This window comes from Syngnathus scovelli, chromosome 15, assembly GCF_024217435.2.
Source record: "Syngnathus scovelli strain Florida chromosome 15, RoL_Ssco_1.2, whole genome shotgun sequence".
NCBI lineage: Eukaryota > Metazoa > Chordata > Actinopteri > Syngnathiformes > Syngnathidae > Syngnathus > Syngnathus scovelli.
Window position 1 is genome coordinate 222,718 of NC_090861.1, and position 20,930 is coordinate 243,647.

The 20,930-nt window shown below is 51.2% G+C and overlaps 2 protein-coding genes across 7 annotated transcripts in view; one reads left to right on the plus strand and one right to left on the minus strand.

Moving 5' to 3' along the window:
* Positions 1–20,930, minus strand: part of mrpl22 (mitochondrial ribosomal protein L22) — a 76,548-nt gene that overhangs the window by 20,880 nt on the left and 34,738 nt on the right. The window lies entirely within an intron of this gene.
* Positions 1–20,930, plus strand: part of LOC125981966 (polypeptide N-acetylgalactosaminyltransferase 10-like) — a 52,914-nt gene that overhangs the window by 2,708 nt on the left and 29,276 nt on the right. For 2 of the 6 annotated variants that reach the window (XR_011088271.1, XR_011088272.1), the window contains exons 4-18: positions 842–976; positions 1,344–1,455; positions 6,483–6,875; positions 9,338–9,440; positions 10,002–10,140; positions 10,694–10,860; positions 12,430–12,615; positions 12,696–12,879; positions 13,014–13,131; positions 14,143–14,250; positions 14,316–14,537; positions 14,637–14,753; positions 14,827–14,976; positions 15,040–15,219; positions 15,475–15,611. Coding sequence is in view for 2 of the 6 variants with exons in the window: in XM_068653283.1 (XP_068509384.1) it covers positions 6,525–6,875; positions 9,338–9,440; positions 10,002–10,140; positions 10,694–10,860; positions 12,430–12,615; positions 12,696–12,879; positions 13,014–13,131; positions 14,143–14,250; positions 14,316–14,537; positions 14,637–14,753; positions 14,827–14,976; positions 15,040–15,204 (2,010 nt within the window). In the remaining 4 variants the exon portion in view is untranslated. The other 4 variants (XR_011088273.1, XR_011088270.1, XM_049742078.2 and 1 more) reach the window with 4 other exon arrangements.

The window sequence follows — 20,930 nt, forward strand, 5'->3', positions numbered from 1 at the left end:
CATGGGCAAAAAAAGAAATAATCACAGCAAAGCCAACCAAAGCTTTTTTGTGTGTGTGTGTGTGTGTGCGTGTGAGAGCCAAGCTCCCAAAAAAATGATGTCAGTACCACCGTAAAAGAACTGCGGGCGCGTTTTATTGTTCGGCTGAGACTTAATCAAGATCCGGCTTTGATCAGAGCGTTTTTCTTTTTTTTTTTACGTCCACATCGAATATCGGACGGCGAGGACAAGATCTTTTCATGTTGCAAAATGGATTTGTGTGTGTGTGGTGTAATTTTCTTTGACGACAGGCGGGCAGGCGATTGCCAAGCCGCTGTTTCGATGACCTGGAATTGTTGTTTTTTTTTTTTCAAATTTGTTTCGCTTTATTTAATCCAGAGGCAAAACATGACAGACGTACATATACGCTATTGTTGCGTTTTTATCGAGACGCTAAATATCTCGCTCTGCGTCTGGTGACTGGAGTTTCATTTTAGAACTAAACAAACGTCTGTCGTGATATCCTAATTGATTGAGATGCAGCGGTATCGTCAGCGTCCCTTGAAGGACGCGTACGTACCAAGCCAAATGGCCCCTGTTGGATTGTGTTTCGCTTAGCTGCTTCCCCAGTTTGTATTTTGCGTGATGCAAAAATAAATACATGAACAATGAGGAGCAATCACACGCATGGCTTCCTGCTTTCTCTCTCAATTACAAGAACATTCTCGTCAGCAGCCAAAGATAAACAACATTAGCGGCGTAAATAGTAAGCAAAAGAAGCGGTGTGACGTACGACTCGACAAGGTTTCAGCTTGGCTTTTTTTCTTCCCCCCCAACAGCTCTCTGTTTGTTTCTCCTCCAGGTGCTCGCCAGACACATGGCGAGAGACGCCGGCGGCCACGATTTGAACATTAATCACACGAGTGACGCGGCACTCTGGCGCAGCAGGCCTCCCTCGCGTACTTCTGGATGGCAGGTGGCGTCGAAAAGCGAGCAGGTGCACGGCGTGGCAGCAAAAGTCACCCACTAATTCCGTCCGTCCGTCCGTCCTTCCTTCATTCCTTCCTTTCAAACACAAAGGAACTCTTTTTTTTTTTTTTTTTTTGCCACGCCAACCCAAACGACCAACTACCCAAAACTGTTGGCAAACAAACCAACTTTCCCAGCATGCTCGTCAAGCAGACTAGCTAGCACGCTAGCGTAGATGAAACGCAAGCGAAAGCAGAGATGACATTACTCAATCAACTCACACACACATAACGTGTTATATTTACAGGACTGAGATGCAAAAAACATCATCTGTAGGTGTGTTTGAAGTACGCTCTGTGATTTCTTTTTTTTTCTCTCTCTCTCTCTCTCTCCAGTTTGCCGTCGGGGATGGGTGGGAAGCCATCGTGCGGAACAGCTGCTCCATCGAATTATCACCTGCCTAATCGGGCCTGCCTGCTGCTTTGTAGTTGCCGCAGCTACCCCGAGGTAAACAATTCCCTGGAAAACAAACTTGCACGCCAACAGGAGTTTCACTTTTATATCGTTGGAATCCATTTTTAGCATCAAAGCACACCTTTTTGGAGTGTCCTTCAAGGAATTCATCATTTACGATTCCATTTTGATAAAACGTCAAGTAAGCCTTTATCTATTCCGACGCCGCGTCAATCGTTGAAAAAGCAAAATGCTCTCGAACTCCTTCTCTGTATGATCTTATTGGAGGGCCCTGTGGGACAGCACAGGTGTGGGGGACACCACAGGTGTGGGGGACACCTGCCTGACCTTAAGCATCATCATGATGCACCGAAATCAAATGTCAAATCACAAATAGTGCACCGTATAAAACAGACAATAACAAAATGATCAATCGAATTTCAAGAAATCCCCAAAATGGTTATTTGTTGAAATCCAGTTTTTGCCCTGTTGTAACGTAAATCATAAAAAAGCAACCGAGCCATGGCTGGTATCTGTCTCGCTGCTCCGTCCTCTCTCTGTCTCTGTCTCTCTCTCTCTCTCTCCCCCCGTCACTTCCGTCCGCTAACGCTTAACAACGCCACATTGGCAAAGCCAGAGCCAGCCGACGTCAGCGCCCGTAGCCAAGGCGTAATTGCACTTAATCACAACAACAGCAGCAGCACAAAGACGGACGGCTAAGTGGTCAGCCGGGTATGAATAGCTGCCATTGTGGCTGTGCGGCTAATGGCTTTAATGCACTTTGGAGTGGGTGGGCCTTTCTGCGGCAACAAGTGCAGGCCTGCCCTTTGCTCTTACCCGCGCACTGGCAGGTATGGAATGGGACCAGGTCCAAAGTGGGAGCCGGCAGCAGCAACAACAACAAAATCTGACAATGATGAAGGAAGACGCAAGTGCAATCCCATGAAAATACATCAATCACTTCTGATTTGATGCTTGTGAAGTTGCATATTAGGAAAAGAGTCCATTTGAATGAATGTGATTGAATGCATGTGCTTACTGCTCTAAGCCTGCCTGTCTTTTCCAGCACAAGAGCACATGGTCAAATGTCAAAAGAGCATTCTTTTCAATTTCATGCCTCCGCTCCAAAAAAAAAGCCTCATAACTCAACACCAATATGATGGATCCTAGCAACACATTGATTCCTCCCTCACGCACGGCAGGGGAATTGCTTGATATGAAAGTCCTTTTCCTCCTTTGATTTAGTAGAATCAATAACCCGCCGGACGAGAAGCTAATCTCGCCGCTTTTTCATCAAAATGATCAACTGCGCTCGCCATCTCGCTTTTATTCGCTCTTTGGACCGCTGATATGCAAATGTGGGGCGAAGAAAGCAAAGTCGGACGGAAAATGCAAATTGGCCAGCACGTGCGTGCTGCAACCTGCCATCAGATAATCCTGCGGCCATGAAGCAGCATGTGGCTCATTGGCTATAATCAGGCGGCGATGAAGCAGCATGTGGCTCATTGGCTACTTGACGTCTTTTATGAAGAAAAGATCATATTCCCAGAAGATTGGTGGAAGTTTGACAAGCGCTTTTGTCAAACTCCCAAACGGCAACTTTTTGACTTGACTTTGTCTATGGAGCTCCCTAAAAGCGTCTTTTCCTCCTCCTCCTCACTCCGGCACATTTGGGCAAACGCAGCCCAAGATAAAAAGGGAAAAGGGACCAATTAGCTACTGTGCGCCAGACTCAAAGCACAGGAGAGTCTCCTCTCCGCTCAACTCTCTGTTTTCATTATCCACAAAGAAAAACTCCTGGAAGTCACTTCAGATCAATTCAATGCAAAACTAAACTTTCCCGTTTGGTGTGCGTCATAACGACAAGGGCGTGGTGGCATTTGTGCCAGTAAGCCGGCGGGAGGGAGCAAAAATACATCCAAGATTGTCCAGCAAAGAATGCCGATTGCGCTTGCGTTTCTATTTAGGGCACGTTATGACCGAGTCGCGTTGCCGCTGCCGCCGCCGCCGCCGCCGTCGCCGCCGTTGTCGCTTCCATTTCCAGTCCACTTGAAAACGGAGCAAATGCAATAGCTTTGAATGCAATGTCAATACGAGACGACCTTGGCCCCGGAAGCGGGGCTCCAGCGAATGCGCATTTCACGCCGTGCTATACGCGTATTAGCGAGCCGGCACGCGGACATTTTCCTCGCCGCCGCCGCCACGGCCTATTTACTGGGTAAACAACGGCGTTGTGTCGACAGGCTTTCAAAAATAATCACCCGGATTAGATTTGGACCCGAGATGCCGAGCTTGCTTTTTTTTCCTCCGGCTGCCGGCAGGACATTTCCAATATTTCCTAGGTGGAAATTGAAGCATTAAAAAGCGCGCGCATCAATATGCTAATACGTACGCGGGCTTGGCTCGGCGTGTCACAGGAAGCGACAAATAAGCTTGCGGATTCTTTTTTGGGCGCTATTTCAGGCAGAACATTCGATTTTGTGTTTAATCTTCAGCGACGCTTGCTGACACGTTTGCTTGGTTTATTCGTCGCGGTTCAACGAGAGGTTAGGGACCGTTAGGCCTTCTCGAGGCGCTTGCTTAAAAAAAGAAATAAATATATATATATTATGTATATTGATGAGAAGCGGGAGCGACATGATCAACGACTGGCGTGAAAATGCGTCGCTAGATGTTGGACTGCCAAGTGGAAATAAACAAACAGCAGCTAATACGAGCGGTCACCGTGGCAACAAGAGCCGACACCTTTCCCGCCATTTCGGCAATGATCCGACAAAACGCAGGAGGAAATTGTGCAGGACCACCAAATGTATTTGTTCTATCAATCAAAGCGGCGGCACGAGACAGTTGCACATGTTGCCGTTTTGAAGGCATCAGCTAAACATCTCGTTCCCAGCTTTGCCATGGATGCATTCTTAAGAGCAGCGCAATTTGTAGTTGGCGCGATGGCCATGCAGCGAGCGCTCCAGCTAGCCGGCCGGCCAGCTAGCCGGCCGGCCAGCTAGCCAGCCAGCCAGCTAGCCAGCCAGCCAGCTAGCCAGCTGTACCTTTCCTCTTGTTTCTCTTCTCTGGTTCGCCCAGTGATCACTTATTTATTTGCTAATCAATCTCTCCATCCAGGCGCAGTCTGGGTCCGTTGCAGTTGGGGGAGGGAGCAGCTGGCCCCTTTTTTTTTGACCGGCCAGGTTAAACACACACACGCACACACACGCAATGTAGGACACGTATTTGGCAAGCGGTCAAGGGCCTCCATGATGAATGCAAGCAAAGCCAAAGAACTGGAATCCGTCTGGGGCCTCCTTGAGATTGACCCGTTGGCCCGCTTTCGAGCAGGAGCTACTCGCAGGAACACTACGAAGTGACGTCTGTTTGGGGTTCTCGCCTTAGGGGCTGGAATAATCGAAAAGTTTGATCCCAACTCCGAAATGCAAAATCATTCAACAGTATCTATCCAGGGAGCTAATGGCTTTCGAGAAAAATGGATCCATACGTTTTTCTCCAAGATGGTTTTTAGCCGGTGAAAGTTCTCGACAAATCGAGGCCGCCCGCCGGCGTTTAGAATCGATTTAGAGCGGCTTTTTTCAATTGAGTATTTGATTTGAAATGGAGCACAATTGCCTCCACGCATTCTTTGCGCAGCCTTCACGTCACTGTGACTGAAGCTCATCTGCACGGAAGCCCATTAGGCGGAGATACGAGGCACTCGGGCGCCCAACGATCTGCTCCAAATGAATTCATGAGTGAGGGATTTTTTCTTCTTCTTCTTCTTCTTCTTTCCCCGCCGCCGCCGCCGCCACACACTTCATCTTCCTCTTTATGCATTCATTTCCCCGTCGGTTTTCTTTTGGCCACCAAAGCCTGGAAAAACGATCGTCTCCATTTCCACATTGATCGACGGATCCCCGCCGGTCTCTGAGGCTTTCATGCAAAAGTGTGTGTGTGGGGGGGGGGGGGGGGGGGCAGTGAATAGGCTCGAATGATGCTTGTGTGCATTTCATTTTCAGGGGCGATGTAGTCACAGAGTGACGCCGTTTGGTCCCTCAATGCCTCCCGCGTGTCGCGTCCATCGATATTTACCCCGCGGGGATGACAATCCGCGTGTGTTCTCGCATACGTGCGCTCCACTAGTGACATTTAAAGACTTTGATTTTTTGGGCAAAAAAATAGACATGTTGGCGCCTTGGCAAGAGAAAGAAATGGAATGTTCCCTAGCGACTAAGTCGATTGTTACCATCATGACTCCATTGATTGATTGATTGAATGAATTTAGTTTCATCGGATAGTTTTCAACGCTGTCCTCCCACGTGAACGTTTGCCGCATATTCGGCCAGCCAGCCAGCCAGAAAGAAAGAAGGGCGAGCCGGTGTCGGATGAGCGCGGAGCCATAAAGCAAACGCTCCTTCCACTCAGCACGCCGGTCATGGCCGATTTGCCGCGCAAAAGTGTAATTCCTCCGCTGAATTACCACTCGTCGACCTTTCGCGGCATTACCAAAGGGCACTTTCACGCATAAATTTGCCACGCAGCGGCGGCCAGGCTGTGCTTTATCACCGCCGCCGTGAGTCCATAGAAGATGGCATAAATACTCCATTGTCGCCAAACCTGTTGACGAACGCTCATTACGGGACCAAATGCTGCAAAGAACTTGCGCGATGGAAGCGTTCATTCGTCGTTCCGTAATTGGGGTCGCGCCGTCGACATGATGTGGCCAAGCTGAGCACTTGACCCCTCCAGATGACGATGTTCCGGCATCGTGGCATACATAACGGAGGGTCCTTCCGAATCCCCAAGCGATGAACCGACTCGTCGCCTCCTGTTGACTTCAAGTGTGACTGAGCAGCCGATGAGTTGGCAGCCATCCTTCACAATAAGAATGAAAGAAAAACAAACAAATGTTTCAGATAGCGAAGCAGAAAATGCCTCGGTGTTAGTGAATCATCTCAAATTGAAACAAACTGAAATTTGGGGCGGCCGTCAAAAATTGCTAAACGACCGGGCAACATATTTGCCTCAGCTGTGGTTTTTAGAAAGGCATTTATGGAATCAATTTACAATATTGATGCTCTTGTTTTGAAAAACAGTGGCAGAAGTGACGCCTGCTTCCGAGCGCCTATTACTTTGAAATGGCTGCGCGGAGGCGGAAGGAGAGAGAGGAGCGAGCTGAGCTGAGCAGAGCTGAGCAGAGCAGAGCAGAGCCAAGCAGTCGGCCGGGGCTCGTTGGCTGGGGCTCGTTGGCTGGCGCACGCCGCACGGCGCGCGTCTCCGCTCCCTTGGCTTCCCTTCCCGTCCCTTCCCGTGCCTTCCCTCAGCTCGTTGTTGCGATGAGGCGGAAGGAGAAGCGGCTGCTGCAGTTGGCCGGGCTGCTCGTCGCGGCTCTCCTCTTCCTCCCCAACGTCGGTCTGTGGTCCTTGTACCGGGACCGGGTGTTCGACAGACCGGCGGCCACCGCGGCGGACGGCGGCTGGCGCACGCAGGTGAGCGAGCCCGAGTGACGCTTTGGGGTGGGAACTCTCCGTGGTGCTGAACTCGCAATGTTGCCATTGCTTCGTCTACGTTTGCCCGCTGCTTGGCGGTTGCCTTTTGAGTCATGAAAATGCCCCCCCCCCCAAAAAAAAAGTGATATGTATGAATGTCCTTTTAACTGAGCGTCGTGCCTGACCTTCTCCCTAATAACCTTTTAAACAACACACATCTCATTTTTATTGAAAGTCGACGCGCTTGGAACCAATTTCATTAACTTCTCAAAAAAAGGAACTTCTGTGCTCCCTGGTGATTTTTAACAGCCTTTTGAGCTAATTAGGTGATATGCCGTCATGGCACAATTGATCCATTAATCAATTGGCAGCTATTCATAAATGAGTTTTCTCGCTGGAATTCCCAAAGTTAAATGAAATTGGGCTTTTTAATTACTTTTGCACAATGGCACGCACTACTTGAATGTGGATCCGCTGGCTCTTTTTTTTTTACGCCGCGCAGACTTGGCTATTGTCATTTAAAGTCACACAATGGGTTGATGGGCATTGTAACTGCTTGGACTGGACTGGACTGGACTGGACAATTTTCTTGTTGTCATGTGACAATGTAATGTAATGCTAAGCCAGAGTGACACAATGCAAAATTTGCTATTGTGACATCACAAAAATTCATCAACTCAACTCAGCGCATTTTTTCGTTCTGCCCGTATTTCTTTTTAAACGGATGTTTTTTTAAAAAATTCCGAAAGAAGACTGCTTGCTGGGGGAACGCGCCGCGCCCCCCCCTTCCCCCCGGGGCGACAAAGCGTACGTTCCCATGCATTCTATTTCATCCGGCGTATCAGGCCGCGTCTGGTCGCGTTTAAGCCGCTCTGATCTCGCTCGGCTGCTTTCCTACGCTCGCCGTGTCATCTCCGAGCGAAGCAGACGCAAAGCAACAAGGGGGAGCAAATGTTTGCTACAAACGGCTCTAACAAGACTTATGTGGGAAAGGCCTGAATAGGATTAGCGTATTGATTTTGGATTTCTTTTTGTACCAGCCCGGCGGGCTCAGCCGAGCGCAAAGCGGAGACGTGCGGTTGGTCCTTAATTTGTCTGTTGTGGTGGTGTTTAAGGATCGGCGAGCAGGGCAAAAGATGAATGGTGCAAGCGGAAACCAGGGTTGCGACGATTCATCGACGAAAAAAATACGACAGAAAAACCAAAGCTGTCGTCAGGGTGTTTGATCACGCAAAAGCCATTTGTGTCCGATGAACGGACGGCGTCATCGATCAAATCGCCGCAGCTCTCATCTGGGCTCGCCGTTGTCGTTTTCTGCCTTTTTGTCATTGCGGCTGGGCGGATGGCCCCGAAAGCGACCCGAGCAACTTTTCAATGACTCGCCGGTGAGAGAAGTGGCTGACCGCGAGCCGGCAGGCAGGCAGATGTGGGAGGTGGCCAGCCAGGTAATTGCGTTTCGGAAGCGCCGAGGGAGGGAGGGAGGGAGGGAGGGAGGGGCGGAACCGACGAGCGACTGCTATCTCTCAGTAGGTGGCAGGCAGGGAGGAAGTATCGACCCCGGCAGGGTGTCGAGAGGATGCACGGGAGGCGCGCCCGTCTTATCGCGTGGGATTTGGCCGACAAATGGCTTTGTTTTGCAGGAGGCGACCGCAAAAGTCTGAGATCAGGCGCTTTCCTGGCTCCAACTGAGACATGATGCAACCCGCATAAAGCTAGCTGGAAAATAATATCTTCACAATATTGCATTGGAAAATTAGAATGTTATTCAGAAGCAAACTATATACGTATAAGCATATCCATATAACAAAGTATTTTGGGCCTTTCTCATGCCACGTCATTGCTCATGAGGATTCATTCGTGTACGAGAGGGAAAAGCCAAAGGCGATGGCGATCGGCGGAGAGCCGCATGAATGGACTCCCGAGCCGGTTAACGTTTTGGCAACATGTGCACAACGCAAACAAATCTCAGGCACCTCTGCCCATAAAAGACCTTTTCCATTTTGTTCCCCTTTTAAGATGACTTTGCTATTGCCTGACCAGTTGTAGCTTTTTGGAAAGTTCAGCCCCCCGTAACCCATCATTTTCATTTTCATTGCTTTTCCATCATTGGTAGAAAGGTTTCTAGACGCCATACATGTCCGTCTTCCAAAGCGCCCATCTTTCAGGTGCGTTGGTTTTGGCGATGCTAAATATGTGCAATTCTTTCTTATCTTTGTGTGAGAGCTGACTGAGCGTGGTATGTATTAAGTCGATGGACTCGCACGTACACGTCGAAGCAGTGAGCAAAGTTCAAGCCCAAAAAGTTGCCGGTCGGCCTTGATTAGCCAACGCGGCGGCCCCCGGCGAAGCCGCCGCATCGGCCACGACAATTACCCGATGCGAAGGCCGAGTCGTATCGATCGAGAACGTCAATTCTCCCCCGAATGCTTAATTAAACCTTTGGATGCTCTTCTCGCCCGCAGGGGGTGAAGCGGATGAAGAAGGTCGTCCAGATCGGGCCAGACGGCGTGCCGCGGACGGACTGGCACGACTACGACGCCATGCGAAGGGACGCCGCTCGAGTTGGTAATTCCCAAAAACAAACAAACAAACAAAGCCCACCTTTGATCCCCATTTTTGACGCCAAGTTAAACAGACGCTTGATTTGTTAATAAGCTGACAAAGATTTTGCCGGCCATTGAGCGAGCGAGCGAGCGAGCGGGCCGTGCAAATGGAGCTCCTGCGGTTGTTTTCAAATGAGAAACCAACGTCACCACGGGGACCCCCATGATGGAGAAACGGTGATGCTGAGCGATTGTTACTGGCCACCGGGGTGGAGGCGTTTATTTATCTATCATCCCGCTAAGAAAAACAAAACAAAGGGAAAAAAATCTCATTAGCACCCGTCCATTTGAAAGTGAGAGGAAGTTAGCCCCTACGCACCAATTGTAGGGATTGACGAGGAATTTAGCGGACCTGTTTATTATAACAGAGCATAGCATGGGGGTGGGGGGGGAAGGACCCGTGCCGGTAACTGAACGGGAAGTCGGCCATTTTGGTCGGAAGCAGCCATCTGAGAAGAGTCGGAAAGCTCGCTAAGGCGTGTCATTTGCTAGACTCCTCCGCTGATGCGCTCTTTCCCCGCAGGAAACGGCGAACAGGGAAAACCGTTCCCCATGTCCGAGAGCGATCGGGCGGATCTGGCCTACAGGGAGAACGGCTTCAACATCTACGTCAGCGACCGCATCTCGCTCAACCGCTCCCTTCCGGACATCCGCCACCCCAAGTAATTATCCAAGCTACCATTTTTGTTCCCGCACCAGCCGTGTTCTATTGAAACTGCGATGATGCATGCATGCCTGTGGAACTTTAAAACCAAACAACAAGTGACCATGAAGGAGAAGCGGTCATCTGAGGCCAGCCACGTCAACTCGTTTAGCCGCACGCCATTCCATCCAAGAAGCTCGTTACAGTTGATTCCACGCTGCTAGCAACAAAGAAAACAACAACAACAACAGCCATCAAATAGCAGTAGTTGTTGATCACGAACCATTACTCAATTGGTGGTTCCGTGTCGGCTTTTGATGATGAGACAGCTTGGGAATCGACGAGGCGGCTTCTGTACGTGGAACGACACGCCCTCAAATCTCAGCCGAGCTTTACATCGTAGCGGTTACGCTTCTGAAGCGCGTCCTCCGAACGGGAACACGGACGCCGAGCGTAAGGCAAAGCTAGCGCGGCCCCTTCGGGAGTCGACCTTGGGCCATCTTGAAAAAGCCGTCCCTGCTCGCTTAACCTTTTGGACGCCGATGGTCATTTTCTCTCCGTTTGCGCCTTAGCTGTAAACGGAAGCTGTACGGCGAGAAGCTGCCCAGCACCAGCGTCATCATCCCCTTCCACAACGAGGGCTGGTCGTCGCTGCTCCGGACGGTCCACAGCGTCCTCAACCGCTCGCCTCCGGAGCTCATCGCCGAGGTCATCCTGGTGGACGACTTCAGCGACAAAGGTAAGCGAGCTTTTTTGCGATACCTATTTCGCTCCGACAACTCGGCCTCGAAATGGAAGCGGTGCCACTTCATTTGACAAAGCAAACGTCCCGTTAAAAGAGCCCATTAGGCTAAAGCTAACGCCAGCCACGCACGCCTCATAAACAAGAAGCGCTCGGCGCCTTCTCACGTCATTAAACACGTGTCATTTACGTATCGATGCCGAGCAACTATCGTTGGAGTTTCGTGGAAGACGAGCCCGGTCTGGGATTCTTTTCCTTCTCGGCCCAAGCGAAGGCCGCATTGTCAATCCCGGCGGGCGGCCAGGCGGGCCGTCGGTCGGTCGGTCGGTCGGCTGGGATGTTCTGGCTCTGTCTCGGGGCCGCTGCCCTTTGATTAGATCTCATTCCGGCTGTAATTAAGCCTCAGATACCCGAGCAGAACGTGAACTTCAATCGATGTCGAAGAGAGAGAGAGAGAGGGGAGGGCGGTGTCATGCGTTTGTGTGCGCAATGCCACGCAAATCAATATTCTTTTCTGCTGAAAGGCCTCCAGTATAAATAGGCAGCGGAGGGAGGAGAGAAGTGCTTCGTCACGGAGCAGAAATATCAAACAAAGGAGCACGAGAAGGTGCGGATGATCCCCCGTTGACGCTCTCCAGGGCCCTTTCTGCAAAACCACCAGACAAGAGCTACAAATTGCTCTGCCGCCGCCGCCGCCGCTTCCACTTTGCGGACGGCGGCAGCGCGGGTCCGCTTCTAGCCCGTTGCCATGGTGACCTTGAAGTGAGTCGTCAAGTGGGTGCAGTAACACTTGCGCGAGCGACCCTTAGCGCTACTAGCCAACTGGCTTTTCTCTCAACAAATGGACACATTTCCGAAATGTGTCCAAAGTTCGTATCTTACGAGACTTGGGGAGACGTGAAGGAAAGGGAGACTCCTTGTTCCTTTTGTCTAGAAGTCTCAATTAGTGTCATCCTCCTGGTCGGAAGGCCAATAATGGCAAATAATTGAGCCAGAGTGCTTTGTTCCCATCGATCATGATGTTTGCGTGTAGGGGACAGTTGGTAAACAACACGCGCCGCGTAGCCCTTGATGACGTTCACAGCGTCTCGTGTGACTCTGGAAAGTGTGGCTTGCTTTTTTTATTATTATTTTTTTTTGGGCCCCGCCGCCCCGCCTTCTCATTTTCCCGCCATTCTAATAGAGACTAATGTGTTTGCCGCCGTTTTCTGCGCGCTCATTAGCGTGATTAATCGTCTCCTTGCGTTGGGTAAACACTTTGAGACGTATTTCAATTTATTTGGGAGAGAAAATGAACCAATCACAATTAAACGCTCTGATCTTACCCCCTGCCTCCCTTTTCCGGAATCTCGTCTCATGAGAGAATTAATTTGCCACTCAGGCTTTAATGCTCGTTCGTGTTGCTGTTGTTGGGTTTTTTTTCTCTCGACTTGATTTATAGGAGCCTTTTTATTTTTTTCCCGTTATGGCTTTGACCCTTCCGACCCCCCCCCCAAGCAATGTCACTTTTTATAGCGTGGAACACCGACCGGTGTTCCAAGTCCTTCACTTGTGTCCTTCCCGCAGAGCACCTGAAGGGGCCGCTGGAGGAGTACATGGACCGCCTGCCCAAAGTACGCATCCTGAGGACCAAAAAGAGGGAAGGTCTGATCCGGACCCGTCTGCTGGGCGCCGGCGCCGCCAAGGCGCAGGTCATCACCTTCCTGGACTCGCACTGCGAGGCCAACGTCAACTGGCTGCCTCCGCTACTCGGTGAGGAAGGGAATGACTTCTGTTGCTAACCAAAGCAATGGCTTGCCTGGATTTCACCTATTTCACCATCATCCTCTCAGACCGGATCGCCCAGGACCGGAAGACCATCGTGTGCCCGATGATCGACGTGATCGACCACGACAACTTTGGCTACGACGCGCAGGCGGGCGACGCCATGCGCGGCGCCTTTGACTGGGAAATGTACTACAAGCGCATCCCCATCCCCGCCCGCTTGCAGAAGGACGACCCCAGCGAGCCTTTTGAGTGAGTGGCGCCTTTTGCGTGAAATGGACTCACGAAAACGGTGGGCGCCGATAACCTGTGCGCTTTTGAGGCGATAATCTGGAGCCCAAAAGCCGCTGGTAAAAAGGTCACCTTTTCTGTTTTGCGTGTGGCAGGTCTCCGGTGATGGCGGGCGGGCTGTTTGCCGTGGACAAGAAGTGGTTCTGGGAGCTGGGCGGGTACGACGCCGGACTGGAAATCTGGGGAGGGGAGCAGTACGAGATCTCCTTCAAGGTAAACTCAAACGGAGACCAAATGATGGCCTACGTGTTTTATAGCCCGCCCGCCGTCGCCATTTGACCGCGCGCTAACACTTAGCTTGTCGCGGCCGCGTAGCTGTCTTAAGTCTGCTCCGATATATTCAATTGGCATTTTATATGAAGATCCCCATTAGCTGATAGGCTTCTCTGGAACATTCTCCTGAGGTAGGTGAAGAGATTAGCGGGCTCTGGCGCTAATCCCGGCAAACCCCCGAGACGCCGTCGCCGACTCGAAAGGCGATGCCTTCCATCCAGAGCGTGCCGGCGATGAGAACGCGGGGCGCTACGCGCTCACACCGCCAGATAACATCACGACCGGACAGACAGTGGTGCGCGCGGAATAGCGCGGCTAACGGCGCAAATAGTCAGGGCCATTTAAAAACGCCATCAGAACAGGTGTCCCTTCCGAACGAAAGGGACGTCTCCGCCGTTGCGGGCGGCCCTGCACGGGAGGGTGACAATCGAGGGCCGTTCATGACCCGCTGCCAGCCTCGTAGTCAGTCTTATTACGTATTATAGTTATTCAAATGGCACCCAAAGTGATTGGACATAGCGCATACTTGATGTTTTATTTATAGACTCAAACACAGCCAGAGACTCGAGACTGACGAGAGTCCGCTTTCTGAGCCCAGAGTTTGTCTTGCAGCTCCATCTTTTATTCATGCACCAGTGCGCGCGTGTGTTTGTGTGTCGCTCGGGGCCAACGTTAACACAGCCGTGTTGCTATTGCTCCCATTTGGCAGCCGAGCTGGAAAGTCCAAACCCTGACTTGACACCCAAACTTTGAGTCTGCCACTGTTTGAAAAAAATCCAAACCTTTAGGTCCAACCTTAACCCCGTGCCTAATTTGTAACTCTTGAATTGAAACCGTGAGGCAGGTCTGATCGAGGACTACGATCTTCATTTTCAACCCAAATCCTTCATTTCAAACCTGCACCTTTGATGAAAGCCCTCATTTGCAAGCCAAAAGTGTGTCTCTCGGCAGTTGTGGATGTGCGGCGGTCGCATGGAGGACATCCCGTGCTCCAGGGTGGGACACGTCTACAGGAAGTACGTGCCCTACAAGGTCCCCGGCGGGATCAGCTTAGCCAAGGTAACCGCTGGCACCTCTCCCCATGCCAAGCCTCCAAAGCCGCACATCTCCCGCTCTTCTCGCAGAACCTGAAGCGCGTGGCCGAGGTGTGGATGGACGAGTACGCCGAGCACGTGTACCGGCGCCGGCCCGAATACCGCCACCTGTCCGCCGGCGACATGACGGCGCAGAAGGAGCTGAGGAGCCGCCTGGGCTGCAAGAACTTCAAGTGGTTCATGAGCCAGGTGGCCTGGGATCTGCCCGAGCACTACCCGCCCGTGGAGCCCCCCGCCGCCGCCTGGGGCGAGGTACCGCCGCCGCGGCACAGTTTTTTTGGATTAGGCTGCTGCTTGGTAGGTAGGAGTGGAAGTAGAAGCAGGTGAACCTGACCGGCCGACCCTCCACAGATCCGCAACGTGGGCAGCGGCATGTGCATGGAGGTCAAACACTTTGTGTCGGGCAGCCCCGTGCGCCTGGAGAACTGCGCCAAAAGCCGCGGCGACGTGGCCTGGAGTCACGGTCAGGTGAGCCGGCCGAGCACATCGTCGGCCGGCCGGCCGGCGCCGCTCGCCCCTAACCTTGGCTCTGGACGTGCAGGTCTTAACGCTGGGTTGGCGCCAGGACATTCGCGTGGGCCACCCGGCGCACACCAGGAAGGTTTGCCTCGACGCCGTCTCCCACAGAAGCCTCGTGGCGCTCTACGACTGCCACGGCATGAAGGGAAACCAGCTCTGGTGCTACCGCAAGGTACGTAGGAAGAAGACCCGCCCGCCCCGTCACCCATTGTCTGATAGGAGTGTCGCCGGGTAGGATAAGAGCTTGTACCACCCGGTGAGCAACAGTTGCGTGGACAGCAGCCCCAGCGAGCATCGCGTCTTCATGAACGCCTGCGACGCATCTTCGCTTAGTCAGCGGTGGCTCTTCGAAAGAACCAACGCCACCGTGCTGGAGCGCTTCAACCGGGGCACCGATTGACGGCGCCCTCGCACGGTATGTTCAGAATTTGTCTTTTGGGGGCGGGCCGGCGGGCGGGCAGGCGGGCGGGGCTACGACGTTCCAGACGCTTACAGTTGAAAATGACGACAAAGACGATTCAAGTCACTGAGCTTAATGATAACGTAGAACGCCAATCGTCAGAGACGAACGAGCTCATGGAAATGAGTGTCGGTCGACGTTACGTGAAGCCACTCGAACAAAAACGGATGCTCTCAGCGCCGTGCCTGATCTTACCCGGCCTTTGCGCAGATATACAAAATGGAGGCCGAATGACGAGCTGTTTGGCAAGCAGTCCAGAAAACGCCGTCGTCGTGAGGGAGCTGCTCGGTCCGGCGGACGACGCCAAGAAATCAATCGGACATCAAGAACTTGAGACTGGGATAAAGGTATGTCATAAAAAAGAATCATAAATGCCTTCTTAGACTGAGCTTTGTGGTAAAAAAAAGACTCCGATAACTGGCCCCACCCTCGTCCACTAATTGTATCATTCATTTCGGAGTAAGAAATGTCTCCCCTTTGCCCCTCGGGTAAAATTGAACAAAAAGATAAATAAAGGCGTCCATGTCACTACTTTGGGGAAGCCCACGGACATCTTGAGGCAAACTTGAAAAAAAAGAGTTCCATTTTCTAGGGAGTGCCAAATCCCCAGAATTAACGGCGGCGTCTCTTCCCAGGTGGTCCCGGAGCGGGGCGGCCGCTCACCCAAGACCCTCCGGAGAAGTTTACTTTCTACTCTTAAAGCGCCGCAAAACAAACCTCTCGGATCTAGAACGGACGCTCTTCTTCCAAATGGCCGCCTTTGAACTCTCGCACGTGCCTGCCGCTCGCTCACCCAAGACCCTCCGAAGAAGTTTACTCTCTACTCTTAAAGCGCCGCTAAAAAACCCTCTCGGATTTAGAACGGACGCTCTTCTTCCAAATGGCCGCCTTTGAACTCTCGCACGTGCCTGCCGCCGACTCGTTTCTCCGAGAAGACGTGTTGATTTTGTATCTGGTCAAGTTGCTGTGTCACGTGTGCGCATGGGAAAGCAACGCGAAGGCGAACAAGCCGCCAAAAGACTGGGGAAAAAAAAGAGGCAGAAATGGGGCCTTTTAGGTTGGAGCTCTGCAAACTTGTCAAAATCCCATTCCGTTGAATAAAGTTGAGTCAACGAAGGCGCATCTTGTCTCTTTTCCAGTTTCATGGGAGGCGTCCACTTTGTCGCTCCGAGAAAGAGGAGAAATGTCTCCGCCTGCTGACGTGCGGTTGTTGAGGCAAGCACTCAATTGTTGTGGTCTATCTGCTCTGCGTTGGTCATTTTTCGTCACACAGGGCCGACCGACGCAGTTAGTATTTCTTTTTTGATCCAATGGCAAGATTTGACGATCAGTCATATCAGTAAGGTGATTTCCATCAATTTCGCATCCTCCTCCACCTGAGCCAGCTAAGCCGCTAACAATTTGCAACCAGGGATTGGATTTCGTATTCCGCACGCAGGACGGGGCCGTTGCGCCGCCGGGAAATCGGACATCCATTACGGAAGCTTCCGCGCGATCCAAATTAAATTCCGCCGGCATATTCTCCGCCGCTTTATACTTCCCCCGAAATCTTTGGGTAGGAAGGAATAAAGCTGAAAGAAGTCCCTGGAAATGCAAAGTGTGAACTGAGTCTCACTCGCATCCTCGGAGAGTAGCGGCAAAAAAGGTAACCTGAGAAGAAAAGCAAAAGTTCTTCGGAAAGATTTTGCCTTTGTGACCGGAATCGCAAATCACCCAGCATTAGCGTAGCATCTCGGCACACGGTTCACCTCCGCCAGGCCGGGTTAAAAGAATTGAATACGTATCTGGCGGCCGCTACGTCTTCAACTTGTCCGACGTGGCCCCGAGCTAATAGAACAAGCTCGCTCGCTCGCTCGCTCGTCCGATTCCCCAGACTGTGAAATTAGCATAAGCGAATGTGGCCTTGCAATCCAATGGTGTCGTCTCCACTCAGAGTCAAGAAGAAGCACAAAGTCCCGCTCGCAAATTACCGGCCCGAAGCGCCCAAACGACTCACCAAAAGTGCACGTTTTAAGCAAGAAAGTACAGCTGAAGCTTGATTCAAACTTGGGAGGATCCGCATGTATCCAAAGCAATTTGATTGGCTCCAAAATACCTGCGCTTACAATAAGCCCCTCCCACTCCGAACAAGCCCCGCCCACAGCCAACCTTCTTTTTTTTCCGTAGAATGCAACAAAAAGCATCAAGTCGTTAGGGATTCACTGCTTTTGATGAGAAACATGCCAGAAGGAAACATTCCTTTTTTTCCGAGCTTGGTACCTGCGTGCTCGCCGCCGAAACCTATCAGACATTCCTTCTGTCTGCTTTACCGTGGAGACGCACTCTTGAGAAAGAGCGAGAGGCTGTTTTCAGCTTTCTTGCGCACCCGCAAGGGCATACAAAAAAGTCCTTACCGGATGACGGGGCGGCGGCAGCGTAGTTTTCACATTCATCACATCTCATAGCAACTAATCACTTTTGACTTGCAGTGTAAAACTGTCTGAGAAAATATTTCAAAACTTAAAAAATGTACCAAAAAAAGTGCCTTTTTTTTTACTCCGTTCTGTAAAGTTCAACATTCATTGCTAATTTTCTTTAGCCACATTCATATTTAAAAGTAGCGCACTACATGTTAGTCTTTTTCCAAGGCCGACATTTATCATTCAAAACGTTGGGCAATATATCCAAATTTTGTAGCCCTTTGATTTTCTTCACCGACTGCTGCCGTGTTTTCCTCCAAAGAACCCCCCGCCACCCCCCACCCCTGTGGCTGAAGAGCATCTGTTTGCCCGGATAAGATTGGAGGCACGTTGCGAGTCTCCTGTCATCACGCTCATTGGAAAAGACGTCGGCGGCCGACGTACATCCCCAACACGCCCCCCCCCTTCTCTGAAAAACCTGCAGTCGCCCAGATAGGAAGTGACAGCTGCACAAATGCCTGTTGATTTGTTTTTTCCCGATTTTTTTTTCTTTTTTTTTTAAATATTTAGTTTTCTTATTATGGTGCGGCAGCTAGAAGAAGCTGACAGCCAACACAAACATGGAAGCGATGCTGTCAGTTGCACTTGTTGTTTGCCAACATTTGATTCTTTATTCATTCTGCTTGGCTCACGTCGCAGAGGCGCAGGCTTGTCATTTAGCGGGTACTGCTAGATTTTGTTCACATTTGATCCAACTCCCAATTGCATCAAAATCACAATCGGATCATCGCGAGCCCTACCGTACGGCACGGTTGGTGTCCCCAAAAACTCTCTGGTGGCAGAAGAGTCTAAGGCAGCAACCAAATGTGGGGGCGGGGGGGGGAAAGAACTAATCCCCCGCAAAAAACCTTTCTCGACTTAGTGAGCCTCTTTGAATGAGAAGTTGTGATATTTGTCATTTTTCCCTGTGCAAAAACACTCATTGAACCCACGCCTGCTGCCGCCGCCGCCGCTGCTGCTGCAAGAAAAAGAAACTTGCTGACAGACAAGGACGATGACTAAAAAGCACTTCCGCCCACACTGAACCCTGCTAAAACTTTCCCCTTTTGCGTTTTTTGGTGGAAGTTTTTACAGTTCCGGCTAATGAGAGACGCTTGACGGGTTGGCGCCGAAGCGCCTCTGTACATATTCAACATCGCCTTTTTGTTTAGATAGCGTTAACCTCCTTCTCACCCTCTGCTTGACGCCGCCGCGGGAGACGGCACGGGAGAAAGAAACAAAACGCACACGTCTGGTTTCCAGGAAAAGGTTCAAGCCGGCCGGGGTTTGTTCTCGTTTGGCCCGAAGGCTGCCGAGAGGGTGGGCCCAGCGCAAAGCGTGCTTACTTTAGCGTTCAATGTTTTGCCGTTGAAGTATGTGCATTTGAAGCCGTACTGCTCGCAACAAGCTAATGAAGCATTAGCGCCTGCGGAACGAGGCCTACGGTAGCATTTGAACGTTAGCGCCAGCTGTTAGCTCGGAGGCACGCGGCCGAAGGTTCCATATGTATTGTAGCATTTGAACGTTATCGCTAGCTAGCAGCGGTGCCTTTTCTGACTGCATCCATTTTAGTCTTCTTTGCGCTGCGCTTGGGGCGGAACCATCTTTTGTCACCTTGACATTTCAAAACACTAACCGGCAGCTCAGTGTTGATTTTATTTATGCCAAAGGCAAGAGACTCCAAGCGTTTTGACGCTTGCTTTCCAAAGAAATGCACTCACAATGTCGGCCGCCGCCCGCCCGCTATCGCCGCAAACAACACTCGCTCGACTGAGGGACGTGCAATTTTCAGGCGACACGGATATGCTTTCTTTTGCCTATTCTCCGAGGCTTCTGGCAGGTTCCCCGTAAGCGCAAAGTAATAAAAGGCCAGCCCGCCGCTGGCTGTCTGGCTGGCTGGCTGGCTGGCTGGCTGGCTGGCGGGCTGGGACACCCCCGTGGATTTCGTCATCTTTAAAAAGAAAAACGAAAGAGTAGGATGGTCTAATGACATGGAGGCTTTGGGGAACCCCATTGCACTTCATTCACCTCCCGCCACTGAAAACCTATCAAGCCCCGCACGATTTAAAAGCCGTTGAAATTGATGACACTTCAACTTCTGGCCCACTTTATAGAGTTTTGACGGTCCGCGAGACAATCGACGGGCTGTGATTTGTAACTGTCCTTCGTCATTTGATTTGGCGAAAAGCCGCTTTTCTCCAGACGTCAGGTAAAGTGTGACGTTGGGCGGATGGCTTATCTCTCTGCGGCCTTCTGCTTCTGCCGCTTATCGCCGTCCATCCGTTGACCCGACGTGCTCTCGGCCGGCGTTTCAGGAGAGAAATCCACTTTTCATTTTCTACCCTTCCAGTTGTTCACCACCAGCACCCTCGCCAGATCGATATCCAATTCTGCCGTCTGTCATCTCTACAAATAACCCTTAACCCCATCAACGTTGAGCTCCTACCACTGAATAAGGCGAGTCGGCGGAATGCTCGAGACCTTCCATGGAGGCTCACTTAGTAATGACTCGTCCTTGAGAAGACTCACCTGTACGCTACATGTTATACATCTAGCCCCGCGGGCAGCGTGCGGGCCACAGGATGCATCTCCTCATATCTCCAAGCTTTGATGAATAAAAGATGCAAGCTCACGGGTGGACGCTTTTCTCTCGGATGTGAAATATTGATGCTTTTTCCTCTGCTCTTGTAAAGACCAGCAGGTGCCACATGAGCGTTGGGTCAAGGGGATCTACATCGTCGAGCTTGGTGCTTTTTCAACAACAAAAAAAATCCCCCATGTATTATTACCATCCCCTTTCTCCCCTGCCGGCTATAATGAATCTGCTCAGACTGATGTTTGCATTGTCTGAGAGCCTGAGGAATTGTCTCAGAAGAAGAAGAAGAAGAAGAAGAAGAAAAGTTAATGCCTCAGCACAAAGTCAAAAGAGATGAGAAGTTGTGCTCCAGGGAAAGCATTGCTTCCTATATTTCTTATCCACTTGAAAGCCAGACCAAAAATTTGCCGAGGCTGTTGGGCTGATGGCTGTGCATAGTAGTGTGTGTGGAAAAACAATCACACCCAGGAATAAATCCACTGACCTCCACCTTGAGTTATGATTCGTGCGGGCCCGCAAACTTGGCAGGCAGCGTTGCATTAAACAAGCAGCGGCGCCGTGTCGCTCCTCGGAAGCGAGCCGCAATCGCATCAATAGCATCACACGCATGCACACACACACACACACACGTG